The 13,075-nt window shown below is 32.0% G+C and overlaps 1 protein-coding gene across 7 annotated transcripts in view; it reads right to left on the bottom strand.

The window, feature by feature from the left end:
- Positions 1-13,075, bottom strand: part of snu (snustorr) — a 524,182-nt gene that overhangs the window by 195,356 nt on the left and 315,751 nt on the right. Inside the window, exon 2 of one of the 7 annotated variants that reach the window (XM_014418509.3) lies at positions 5,239-5,297. The exons of the other annotated variants lie outside the window; for them this stretch is intronic. Coding sequence (XP_014273995.1) covers positions 5,239-5,249 — 11 coding nt within the window. The 5' untranslated portion in view covers positions 5,250-5,297. The remainder of the gene's footprint in view (positions 1-5,238; positions 5,298-13,075) is intronic. 7 annotated transcript variants of the gene reach the window in all.

The following is a 13,075-nucleotide window of genomic DNA, read 5'->3' as shown; positions in this document are numbered from 1 at the left end:
AATAAAAAAAAAAAAAAATATTTAACTAAATAGAACATACGGAATTGAGGTTTGGGGCTCCATCAAATTCCTCCCGTATCCAATCCTTACAATCCAATATTCTCTGTAAAATCCTAGACGCTCCTTATTTTGTCACAAATAAGCTCATCTATAAAGACCTCAACATCCCATTCATTGCAGATTTAACCCAAAATAGATATACCTCCTTTCATTCCAAAATCCTTTCCCACCCAGACCAATCAGTTCTTAATCTCTCATCCTTAACAATGATACCCTGATAACCCTCCAAGGCCCCGAAAAGAAGATGACCACTGGATATTCTAATTTAAAGCAATAATTTAAATACCATCACTGGACGGTTCCTTCCCAAGATTATCATGTGTTCTGAAACATTTATCACATTAACTTATTGCATTTTTTTTTTTTTTTTGTACAGTTGTAAATTTCAAAAATTAATTTAAAAAATAACAATTTTACCGATGCAGTAGGTTCGGTGTAGAAATAATACGTTTGGTAAATAATAACAATACTGCAATATATTTAGAATTATTATTTGTATGTTATCTAAAATATCTCAATCTAAAAATCATTTTAAAAAATAGTTTAGAAATAAGGATCATTTTTTAGCTTTTGAAGTTATTTTTTTTTTGCGAAAAAAGAAAACTTGTTTGAGAAAGATGTCTGAAATTAACAATATTTTGTATTTCAATTATCTCTTTATACGAACAGTACAAAAAATAGTAGAATATACGTAAATATGAAAACATTTCTTAGTTTTTCAGAAAGTTAATATTTCTGAGAAAAAAAGTAGTTTTATGAATTTCTTGAAATTTTTACACAGCTATATAAATGTATTAGTATATATTATTCTTATGTATTAAGTAAATATATTACTTACGTACATAAGAAAGATATTCAACAAAAGTTTAACGTTGAGAAGATCGAGTACAGACAGGGCAAGATCTTGACATATCGTCTGATTCAATAAATTATCAGAGAAAAAAAATATTTCACTGATAAAAGAAACATTTTACATTCAAATGCAATTTTATACTAGAATTTAATTTTGTTACTTCTTTCCAAATCGTAAATGGGATGCTACTAAAAGTTTGAACGTCATTTGTGTCCCTTTCTGTTGAAAAGACCTTCATAATTTCTTCATTACTAATAACTGCTCGTCTTTGATAGATTAGTTTAAATCTCTCTCTCTCTCTCTCATAATGAAATCCCTGAATTCACGGGAAGAAAAATACTATGAACAAAATTAAGCCTTTTTGGCTATATCTCAGAAAGTATATGTTTCTTTCACAGTTATTGTATACCAACCGATCCGTGTCTTTCGGTAAATTGGTTGAAGTTATTTTTATTTTTTACAATTTTCAAAAATCAAAGGCCAATGTAAGCCCAACATTTTGGGTTAAAAAATTTATTTTTCCGATTTTTTTCAAAAATTCGTATTTAAGGGGTTCTTGAGGTGTTAAAAACGAAAATCATCTTTGTTTCACTCCTAAAAAATCTTTAAAACACTTTGATGGGTCAGTCTGTCTGAATTGTTTCAATATAGTACGAATATACTTATATAGTCCTAACATAGTGAGCAGATTCGTCTCTTTCCGAAGACAAAAAAAAATTAATTATTTTCTTTTTTGATTTGCTAACAAGTGTCTTCTATAGCAATAGCGAAGAATTGCTGGGTCAGCTAGTTAAAGATATTAAAATAGAGATTATACACAATTATTTATTATGATTTCGCTCAACAACTTCGAGGCAATGCAAGAACATAGTCGAAATTATGGCCATCATTACGTGTTATAACATCGCAAGGAATTACTGAAAGAAGGAAGGGGAAGTATGAGGACGTGTAAAGGTCATAGCAACCCACTCTGGAGGGAACCTGAGAAAGGAGGACGGCTTTTCCGAAAAAAAGATCAATAAGGAAAACACGCTCAAGAAGGCAGTTAGTGAAGCACAAGGTATAATTTATTGTTATCTCACATGTACAATTATACAAGCATTACGTTTTAATAAAAAGGACTTTTTAAAAAAAAATTTTTAATAATGGCAGAATTCAACACCGATTAGTGCTATTAAAACTACGACATCCAAATTATAAAAACAAATTATAATAATAAATTAAATGAAAATGGTGTGGTCGGAGTATTCATTTTGATGTGTTAAAAGTAAAAAGAAATAACAAGTTAAATAATAGGGGTATTCATGATCTATGTTAAAGCGTGTAAAATGGAAAAACTCGTGTTAAATCGAAAAAAATTGCCTTCTTTTGCCGTGGTAAAACGAAATAACATTTAACATGGCTTGGACAGTTAAATCGAGAATGACGTCACACAATAGACCAGTTGAGATCGCCGCCATATTAGTTGTTGTGACTTTCAATACAGTTGTCAATTAGCTCATCTTCATTCTCTTCCTCACAAGTTTGAAGATCAATAAGACACTCATAAGCTAAACTTTCACACAAATTCCACTTTTCACTCACTCTAGGCATGTTTTAATTAATTACTTAAATCAAAACGGAAGTAAACAATAACATGAGGGTCTGGAAGGAAGGTTATAAACATAAAGGCTTATACAACAAGTTGCTGAGAAAATCCGCTAGGGACTCTTATGCATTTAACGTTTAACATGACTTCAAATAGGGCTGCTCACAATCTTATAGTTATAACATTTAACATGGTAAAACATATAATATTTAACACAACATCATGAATACCCCTATTATACACAAGGATAAGATTTAACATATTATACAGTATAAGAGCTCTGTTAGTATATGAGCACTAATAGAGTCAGCAAATATGCTTTTCTTTAAATGATGTCCTATTAGATTTTCTAATTTGTTGGTGGTTTTAAAGATATAGAGCTCTGAATGAAAAAAATTTTTTTTAACGTTTTGAGACAGCTGCCATTTTTTATTCCCCCTACCTATACTTGGCAGAATTATCAATTTTGACTAGTAATTATAGTTAATTATCATAGTTTTTATTAAAGAAATAAAAAATTGGGGTGAAATAACTGTCTTTTCTTCCTCTTGGGCTCTTATACTAAGGTTCTATGTGAGCTGGTTATACGCTTGTATATCTCAGTTCGTTGATCATTCATTGATGTTATAGTAGAGTAGATCAAAATAAATTCACTAACTACTGTTCTTTTAGTACGTTCTGTACATTTTTATGAAATCTTTCTTTTTAAAAACCTATATCTCGAAAACTATTAAACGTAGATAGCTCTATTAGGGCTTACATTTTAGCAAATTTACTCGAATTCTTTAGCAAATTTCTCTCAAATTTTCTAGTGTTGTTGGTAGTTGTAAAGATATAGAGCTCCGAACGAATAGTAAATTATTTTTAACGTTTTGAAACTGCAGCAATTTTTTATTCTCCATAGCTATACTTAGCAGACTCATCATATTTGACTACATAGTTTTATTAAAGTAATAAAAAATTAATGTGAAATAACTGACTTTTTTTTCTATTTACGTTTAATAGTTCTCCTTATACAGGTTTTTAAAATCCAACATTTCATAAAGAAATAACGAAACATCAGTAGTCTCTGAATTTATTTTGATAATTTTTTTTTTATAATTTCTTTATTGTTATTTACAACTTTATACATATATACACATCAAGTAAATTTGCTGTAAGTGGTATTATGACATGATACAAACATGTGGAGAATCTACCCATTGATAGAACTCCAAAAACACTTCTAAAGGGGAAGATCTCGAGGCCATCTTCTTTTTAGACGCCTAGGAGGATTATCGGCAACATAGGGGACATTGAGGTCCTGATGGATGATTTGATTTGTGACAAAGTAAGGAGTACTAAGGATTTTGGACTGTAAGGATTGGATTCGAGAGGAATTAGATGGTTTAGTGGAGCCCCAAAGCTCAACTCCGTATGCCCAGATAGGCCTTATAATAGTCATGTAGATCTGTCTTTTGTAAAGGATTGGAAGTTTGGACCGTTTGTCTAGTAAATGTTGTAATAGTCGGAATCGACGAGAAGTTTCCTGTCTTTTTGATAAATTTATATCTCAGAAACCATTAGACGTATAAATATATATTAGTATTAAAATTAAATTTAGTTTAATGTACTACAAAGTAGTTTATAACACTTACTTCTTAGAAGTAGTAGTTTTTTTTACAACTAGAAATAAATTTATTTTAGCAAATATTATGAAAACTACCACTCCTACGAAAATAAATGTCATAAAATAGCTTTTAATTTGAGTGCTAATAGACATCTATACGTCTTATTCTTTTTCTGAGATATAAATTTCCCAAAATAAATTTTGATTTATACTACTGATTTTTCCTCATTTCTTTATGAAATGTTTCTCTTTAAAAACCTGTATCTCGAGAACTATTGAACGTAAACAACTCTCTTATAAAATTTACTCTTCTTTAAATTTTGTTCTATAAGGTTTTATAGTGTTGTTGGTAGTTTTAAAGATATAGAGCTCCAAATAAAAAATTCTTTTTTTTTTTAACGTTTTGAAACAGACACAATTTTCCGTATCTATTCTTGGCAGACTCTTCAATTTTACTAGTAATTATATATAGTTTTCATTAAAATAATTAAAATAAAAATTGTTTTTAAAGTAATATTTCATAACAAATCTATATCTCAGGAACTATTACACGTAAAGATGTCAGCCTCCACTCAAATTAAAGCTATTTTAACGTACTATGAAGTAGTTTATGACACTTATCTTCGGCAGAGTAGTAGTTTGCATAATATTCGAATATGAAATGAATTTTACATATGAAATTTTGTCTGAATTAAATACATTTATTTTAGAGAATATTATGAAAATTACTATTTTCTCCTCGTAGGCTCTTGTACTATCATATTGCCTGTAAAACAACCGACCTCTATTTCTACCATTTTCTGACTTATACTACATTTACCGCCATCCTTAAATATTATTAAAATCGAGAATTTTCGAAGATTGTACCTTATATTTCTCAAATACCAATGCAATCGCCTCTTGTACTATTACACACTTCATCTGAACACTTACTCACCGATTTCCACAAGGTAAAATATACGAGATAAGAGCATTGCATTATGAACAAATTACATGATAATGTTAATATGTTATGGTGTAAGTAGGAAAGTAAGAGCTAGCGTTGAGTAATAGAGAGGCAATGTCATGGACGGGATATGGCCAGCGTGTGGCAACCATTTTGCATAACCGCATTGCCATGCCACTTACGTGATGAGCATGCTGATTGGTTGCTACTGAAGTATCTTCTTTCGGGATTCGACCAAAATCTGAAATGAAAACAATAGAGCAACATTAACATGAAGGACTGTCGTTTTATTCGAGCAGTCCGCTTCGACGAAAAATACATCAACCAGTTGCAATACACTTTGAGTTATGAATGCCACCGACTATAACTGCCACTTAAATAGTGAATAAAACCAAATGATGTTTATACTATAATCAGAAAAGAAATTGTTTTTATAATTTATTTATTGTTATTTAAAACTATATAAACATATATACAACTAGTAAATTTGCATTAGGTGACATAGTGACATGATACATGTGGAGAATCTAACCTTTAATAGAACTCCAGTAACATTTATAGAGCAGAAGATCTCGAGGCCATCTTCTTTTCAGACGCCTAACAGGATTATTAGGTAATGAAGGAGGAGCCATGTTAGAAACAAGAAGATTTGGGTGGTTGAGAAGTTTATCATGGAAGGTATCTGGTTCTGACCAAATCGGCAACGTATGAGACATTGAGGTCCTGATGGATGACTTGATTTGTGACAAAGTAAGGAGCATTAAGGATTTTACGAAGGATTTTGGACTGTAAGGATTGGATTCTGGAGGAATTTGATGGTTTAGTGGAGCCCCAAAGCTCAACTCCGTATGTCCTGATAAGCCTTATAATAGTCATGTACATTAGTCTTTTGTAATGGATTGGCAATTTAGACCGTTTGTCTAGTAAATGTTGCAATAGTCGGAATCTACGAGCAGTTTCTTGTCTTTTAGTCTTGTATGAGGATTCCATCTTAGTCGTTTGTCCAGATGTAGTCCTCTGTAACGAATCTGTTCGATAGGAATAAGAGGGGTATTATTAAAGGATAAAGAAGTCATGGGTTTACGACGTAGGGTAAATGTGATTTGGTGGGATTTATTGGAATTAATTTTAATCCCCCATTTTTGGCACCATTCGTCAAGGGAGAAAAGAAATTCAAATTCAAATTTTCAAAACATAAAAGTAAATTACTCGTATCCAAACTTGGCAACATTGAACCAGGAAGATGGACTGGATTCTGTACACTTTGAATTCAATGAGCCAATACGAAAACGAAAGCAAAGAACTTTGATAAAATGTAAGCGACTGAAGACCCCAAAATCCCAAGATCTTCCTAATTACTTAATTTTATCTTCCAATTCGTTAATAATGCTTACAGATAATTTAAAAAACTATCGCAAAAAGCTAAATCGCTCTTATAAGCACTATCAATATGAGTTTCCACATCCTTGTAGCGTCTTTTGTCAACAGTATAGAAGTTTAGCAGTTCTTTTTTCATCTCTTTATTTGTACTTTTTTTAATATTTCTTCTCTTATCTATCTGTTACTATTACCCTTTTCATTTACTATTTACAACCTTTAATTTTTCTTATTATGTCTTACTTTTCATTTTATACCCCTTTTATTTTCCACTTATGTTTTTTCTTTTTTCCTTTTTGTAACTATAGTGTTTGTATCTTTTTTAGCCCTGACGAAGCCCTGCAACGTGGGGCGAAACGTTGGCTCAATAAAATAGTATAACTATTTACTATTTGAGTTTTTTATTTACCGCAAAAAATAAAAATTATTTTAAAAAATCTGTACCGCTACAACCCATGAAGGGTCAGGGGTTCAGTGCGTTGTAAAGAAGTACCAACGGTAGTGCAAAGAGGTGATTTGATCAGAATCACGCTCGACCGCCAGATGTTTCTCTTATTTGGGGTACCCACTTTATGAGGCTGTGTGGACCTCGGATGGTTCCACAATCCACAGAGTTGACTCACGTCTACAGTAACAGATCAAATAAAAATCTCCCACAGCCTAATTATAATCCGGCTCCTTGGAGTTAGCAGTTCCTTACTACTGAGCCTATTTATATATCATATCTATAAGAAATAAATAGTTTCTATGACCAGCGGGGTTTTAAATCATTAAACGAGTAAATATGTTATCAGCTATAACATTACATTATTTCTCAAGTGACTAATTATTTTGACTCCTCTCCAAGGAACATTTAAAGGAATGGAATTTGTTTACCAGCAGTTACAGGTGAAACCCAAAGACGATGGAGTTTTCCTTTTTCTGTCTCGTAGGTTGCTCACCTTGGCTATCCATTCCTCGTAGTATTTACCGAATAAATTGCGTCCTTGCATATAGTTCATATCCGCGTGGCTGGAGGAGCACTTGTTCCAAATATCTTAAGGAAATTCACACTTCAGACTAAGGTTCTATATATTTATTTTACGTTCGACAAAATGTTTACATAAGTGTTAAATATCTAGAGAAGGAATAAAAGTTGTGTATACGTTAAAATTCTTATTTATAACGACCTCCCCATATAGTTCCTCTAATCGACTCTGAGATAAATGTTTGTTAGAGAAACTAGCCATTGGTAGCACTCTAATGACATTTTACATTAGCTGGTCTCGTGGCCATCTTTTTTTCAGGCGCCTCGGAGGATTGTCAGGAATGGAAGAGGATGCAAGATTAGAAACTAGGGGGTTTGAGTGGTTAGAGAGTTTATAATGGAAGGAGTGATATCTGGTTCGGGCTAGATCGGTTACATAGGGAACATTAAGGTCTTTATATGTGATTTTATTTGTGACAAAGTAAGGACCATTGAGGATTGGATACGAGAGGAATTCGAAGGTTTAGTAGAGCCCATAAGCTCAACTCCGTATGTCCAGATCTTATTACAGTCATGTAGATCAGTCTGTTGTAATGAGTTGGACGTTTAGACCGTTCGTCTAGTAAGTGCTGTAATAGTCGGAATCGACCTGCAGTTTCCTGTCTTTTCAGTCTTGTGTGAGGATTCCAGGTTAATCGCTTGTCCCAATGTAGTCTAAGGTAGCGGATCTGTTCGACAGGGGTAAGAGTAACATCATTAAATGAAACTGTAGGGCAGTCGGTAGGTTGATACTGATATAATAATTGTCTATTTTGTACATCTCAAAGTAAGATAAGATGGAAGGATCTCAAAGAGGACATCTTTCCGAGAGGACCATTGAGGAGTCTGAGCATGCTCGCGGCTGAATTCGAATCACGTACTCACTCAAACTATTCAGAGCCTGCACTGGAAAATATCTTCATTTCAATTATTACTGATTCAATTTAATTTTTTTGAAAGGAAAAACTGGAAGTTTTTGCGAAGAATGCACATTAAATTGCATTTTTACAACTCAAGAGTTTGTTCGAACGCTTATTTCAGGAAGTAGTTTGCGATTTATATTTTTTTATTACACTGGATAGACTTATTGAGCAATTCTTCAAGCTTTAACATCAGGATATGACTGGAACTGAGAAGTAGACATGTAATTAAAATGTTGCGTAGACGGTAGAGACACATAAAGTAGAAATTAAACAAACGTTTTAATTAATTGGAAATTATAGAGTTAAATAATAATAATAAAGGCTTAGCGAACCCAAAGGTTCGATGCCGATACCACCGTTCTCTCCACACATCTGTTCATTACCTCCCAAAATTCTACTAATTCTATCTTAATGCAATCCTCCCATCTACATTTCGGTCTACCCCTCGGACGTTTATCCGTCGGTTCAGTGTTTATTAGCATAGTTAAGCCGCAATGTTATAACCTGAATTATACGTACCGGGTGCAGTTGCCCAGTTCTCAGGTTAAAATATCCTTTTTCGGTCCGCATATTTTACGTAATATTTTCAATAAACGTCCAGGCGCTGTCCTTCCCTTAGTGTAAGATGCCACCTTTAGCATTCCTCCAGAACAGTGGGAAAGTTTTGTAAATTCTAACTTTTAAATTTTTGGAAAGAATATCCGAACTAAGCAATTTCGAAATTGAAAAATAAGAAGCATTTCCCACCTTTATTTCTCCATCTTTTATTCTAGTTATTGTAGAACCTAAATACTTAAACCTATTGTTAGAACGTATTTCCTTCAATATCTACATTACCGAAATTGCTTCCGTTTCTACTGCTAACCATATATTTTGTTTTGTTCGTTTTTATTTCGAGACCTATGTTCTTTATTAGAGTTTATCAACGTTATTTTATTTATAATTATGAGAGATAGTTAGTTGACCGTGGATAACTTATACGAGGAGAAGATGGTTGGGGGTGCGGTCAAAATAATTTTAAAAAATAACACAAATAAGTTTATGTAACTTATTTAATAGTGAGTTTCTAACCTTCATCAGGGCTAAGAACAGAACAAGATAACAGCCAATAAGTATAGAAAATAAAAAATAAAATACAAACAGAATGACATAAAGTGAATAATTTTACAGAATGAGTGAGAAAGTGATGAGAGAAGTGGAAAATAAAATGTATACATAGGTAATTGAATAAGTAGGTGAAATAAAAATGAAGTTATATAATGCAAAGAAATATAATTTTATTTAGTTTTACATTGAGTTGTAAAATAAGTCCGTTGCATTTTTCAATATTTCGATTTTATCCTCTCTGTGTTTATAAAATCATGTTTACTTGCTCAATGGTGTTTACATATTCTAAAAAAAAAAAGATTAGTAAAGGTGTTTTTATGCATCAGTTTCAACCGAGATTCTTTATCCTTAAGTGGTATTTTGTGTCCTCTAAAAGAGAAAAAAAATTCATTTTCGTCATTTAATGATTTTTTATTTCCGAAAACGAAAATCCGCTGCACAGACGGTTAATAAAATTTGCAGTGTGTATAGCGATAATGCCTTAGGAGAAAGTACCGTCTAAGTGGCTCGGTTCAGAACTGCAAATTTTGACTTGGAAGACGCAAAGCGCTCGGATCGTCCTTCAACTGTTGATGATGACCAAATTCAAGCATTGGTCACAGGCAATCCTCACACTCTACGACACGGGATATCTCAGAAACGCTTAACATATCTCATTTATGTGTCTCAAATCATTTGTGCCCCATAATTGCAAAGGAACATTTTTCCATCACGATAATGCCCGTCCTTACGTGTCTTTGCAGACCGGCAGGAAACACTTTAATTCGCTCAAGCACATAGAGGAATTCATTGCGCAAAACTCTGAGAAGATCTAGGAGGACGGAATTAAAAAATTACCTGAAATATGGCAACATGTAATAGATGAAAATGGCTCATATTTATAAATATTTACAAGAATCTAAAGTTTTTATTGAAATAGCCAATAAAAAATGCTACTAACTTATTTTACAACTCAATAGTTTCTGCCAAATCACCAGTTGTTCGTTAGGAGAGATTTCCCCATACATACAATTTTTTACTCAGTGTTATAAAAAATTATAGAAGTATGCACAGATGTTAAAAGTTTCGACACTGTCCTAGACCACCTGTAATGGAAGTTACAAGATTCTATAGGGAAATTCATTGTACTAAATTCGAAGGAAACAACCTCTAAACCCAAATCTACTAAAGCAGTCTTAACGCTATCCTCCCATCTACGTAATTGGTCTTCCATCGCACCTTAACACGTCGGCTCAACGTTTGTTAACATTTTAGAGATTTGTTCCTTACTAAGTCCCACAACCTTATTGTCCATCTTATTCGCTGCAATGCAATAACCTAAATTATATATTCTGGGTGTAGTTCCTTCTCTCAGTGTAAGAGGCCACGTTTCGCACTCGTTAAGAGCAGTGGGAAGGATAATAGTTTTGTAAATTATAAATTTTAAGTTTTTGGGCATAATATGCGAGTTAAACATTTTGAAAATCGAAAAATACCGAGCATTTCCCACCTTTACTCTCTCTGTATAACTTTGTTAAGACATGTAATCGTTTAAATATATTTAATGTCGTTTTGACCTTGTTACTTGAAAACATTTCCCAGAAAGAAGACAAAAAAACATTTTATAAATTGTAATTTAGGAGGTCAACAACATTAGTAACAGGTTATAAGCATCTATATTGTAATTGTATTTAATTATATTAGTAGTAAAGCTATTGTTTGCTAAAATATGTTGTTGTTGTTGATTGTTGCTTAAAGGCGTAAAACCCTCTGGTCATCAACGCCTATGGGATGATAAAAGTAAAAAATAAAATAATAAAATAAATAAAAAATAGAAAAATTGAAAAATAATTTTTAAAAAAAATAAAAAACATAAAAATCGGAGAGGAGTTATAATTTATAAAGAAGGCGATGTGCTTTTAAAAATTCAAATACTCGTGTAATTTTAGCTTCCTCATCTGCGAGACTTTCGGATAAACTACCGATTAAACTATTACCGATTAAACTATACCGCTGCTAAAATATTAAAATAAATAAATAAAAGTATAAAATATACTAATTAATAAATAAATAAAAGTATAAAATATACTAATTAAACTGCTCTTAACGAGTGCGAAACGTGGCCTCTTACACTGAGAGAAGGAACTACACCCAGAATATATAATTTAGGTTATAGCATTGCAGCGAATAAGATGGACAAGTAAGGTTGTGGGACTTAGTAAGGAACAAATCTCTAAAATGTTAATAAACACTGAGCCGACGAGTAAACGTGCGATGGAAGACCAATGCGTAGATGGGAGGATTGCGTTAAGACTGCTTTAGTAGATTTGGGTTTAGAGGCTGTTTCCTTCGAATTTAGTACATTGAATATCCCTATAAAATCTTGTAACTTCCATTACAAGTGGTATAGGACAGTGTCGAAACTTTTGACATCTGTGCATACTTCTATAATTTTTTATAACACTGAGTAAAAAATTGTATGTATGGGGAAATCTCTCCTAACGAACAACTGGTGATTTGGCAGAAACTATTACTAACTATTACTGATTAAACTATTACCGATTAAACTATACCGATTAACTACCCATTAAACTACCGATGCTAACGCTAAAATATGTTTTCCTCGTTTTTACTACAAAGCAGTGGAAACATAAGTTAATATATTTTAATATATTTGATTCAAGTTAATATATTGTTTTTTGTTTATCAGATGTACTCTGTCACCTACCCAAACAGTCATGAATTTTTTACGATTTATTTAATGGCTTATTAAGCACTTAATTGTTTTTTTTTTTCTTTTTTGGGAATTATTAGCCTTCTCACTTCAAATTCTTTATTTATTAATTTTACATCTGTGTGTTAATTTTATAAATTAATGACAAAATTTAAAAAAGAAATAGAACTAAAATGACAGAAAAAAGAAGATATTGAATGCTCTTGAAGATGCACGGACCACCTGAAATGGAAGTATCGGCAAACTGATGTAAAATAAAGAATTTAAATTAATGAGGCTGATAATTTCCAAAAAAAAGCAGCAATGGACATAATTGCTTTCGTATTTTTAACCACTTATTATATTCTATGTATAATTTTATTTAATTAAGTTTCTAAAAAAAAATAATAACAGAAAACTGTTAAGACCTGTCATTATTTTGTAAACAGGAATATGTTTTCCCAAAATGGGAAAAAAAAATAACGTAAAATACAAAGAAAATTATTGGGAGCTAACTAGGGTCGTACTTACTCAGCCTCCACTGGCTCATTACCAGTGACGCAGTGAGAGGGCTGTGCAGGGATCTCGAAGGGCCCTGTTCAACCACTCACACGTGGGAGATAGAGTGGGCTCGGGGATCATAAGGTCCTGATTGTAAATATTGTATGTAATTTATTTTACTTTGATTATGCTCATTTTATTTTTCTGTTTACATCATAAAGAGATTTTATTTATTTAGTTTTATTTTAGTTTAGTTTATTTTTTTTATTTTCTAATTCTTGTTATAAGTCTGTTCAACTACCACTTTTTCTCATTTCCCAAGTTTGTGACAGGTTGTAATACTTATCAATAAATAAATTAACTATCTAAAAAAAAAAACTAAGGTGGTATCGATGAAAAAATTTTTTCATATT

The sequence above is a fragment of the Halyomorpha halys genome, unplaced genomic scaffold, assembly GCF_000696795.3.
Source record: "Halyomorpha halys isolate HHAL.00 unplaced genomic scaffold, Hhal_1.1 Scaffold2.1, whole genome shotgun sequence".
Taxonomy (NCBI): Eukaryota; Metazoa; Arthropoda; class Insecta; order Hemiptera; family Pentatomidae; genus Halyomorpha; species Halyomorpha halys.
The sequence above is the reverse complement of the archived record's forward strand: the minus strand, read 5'-3'. Positions and strand labels throughout refer to the sequence as shown.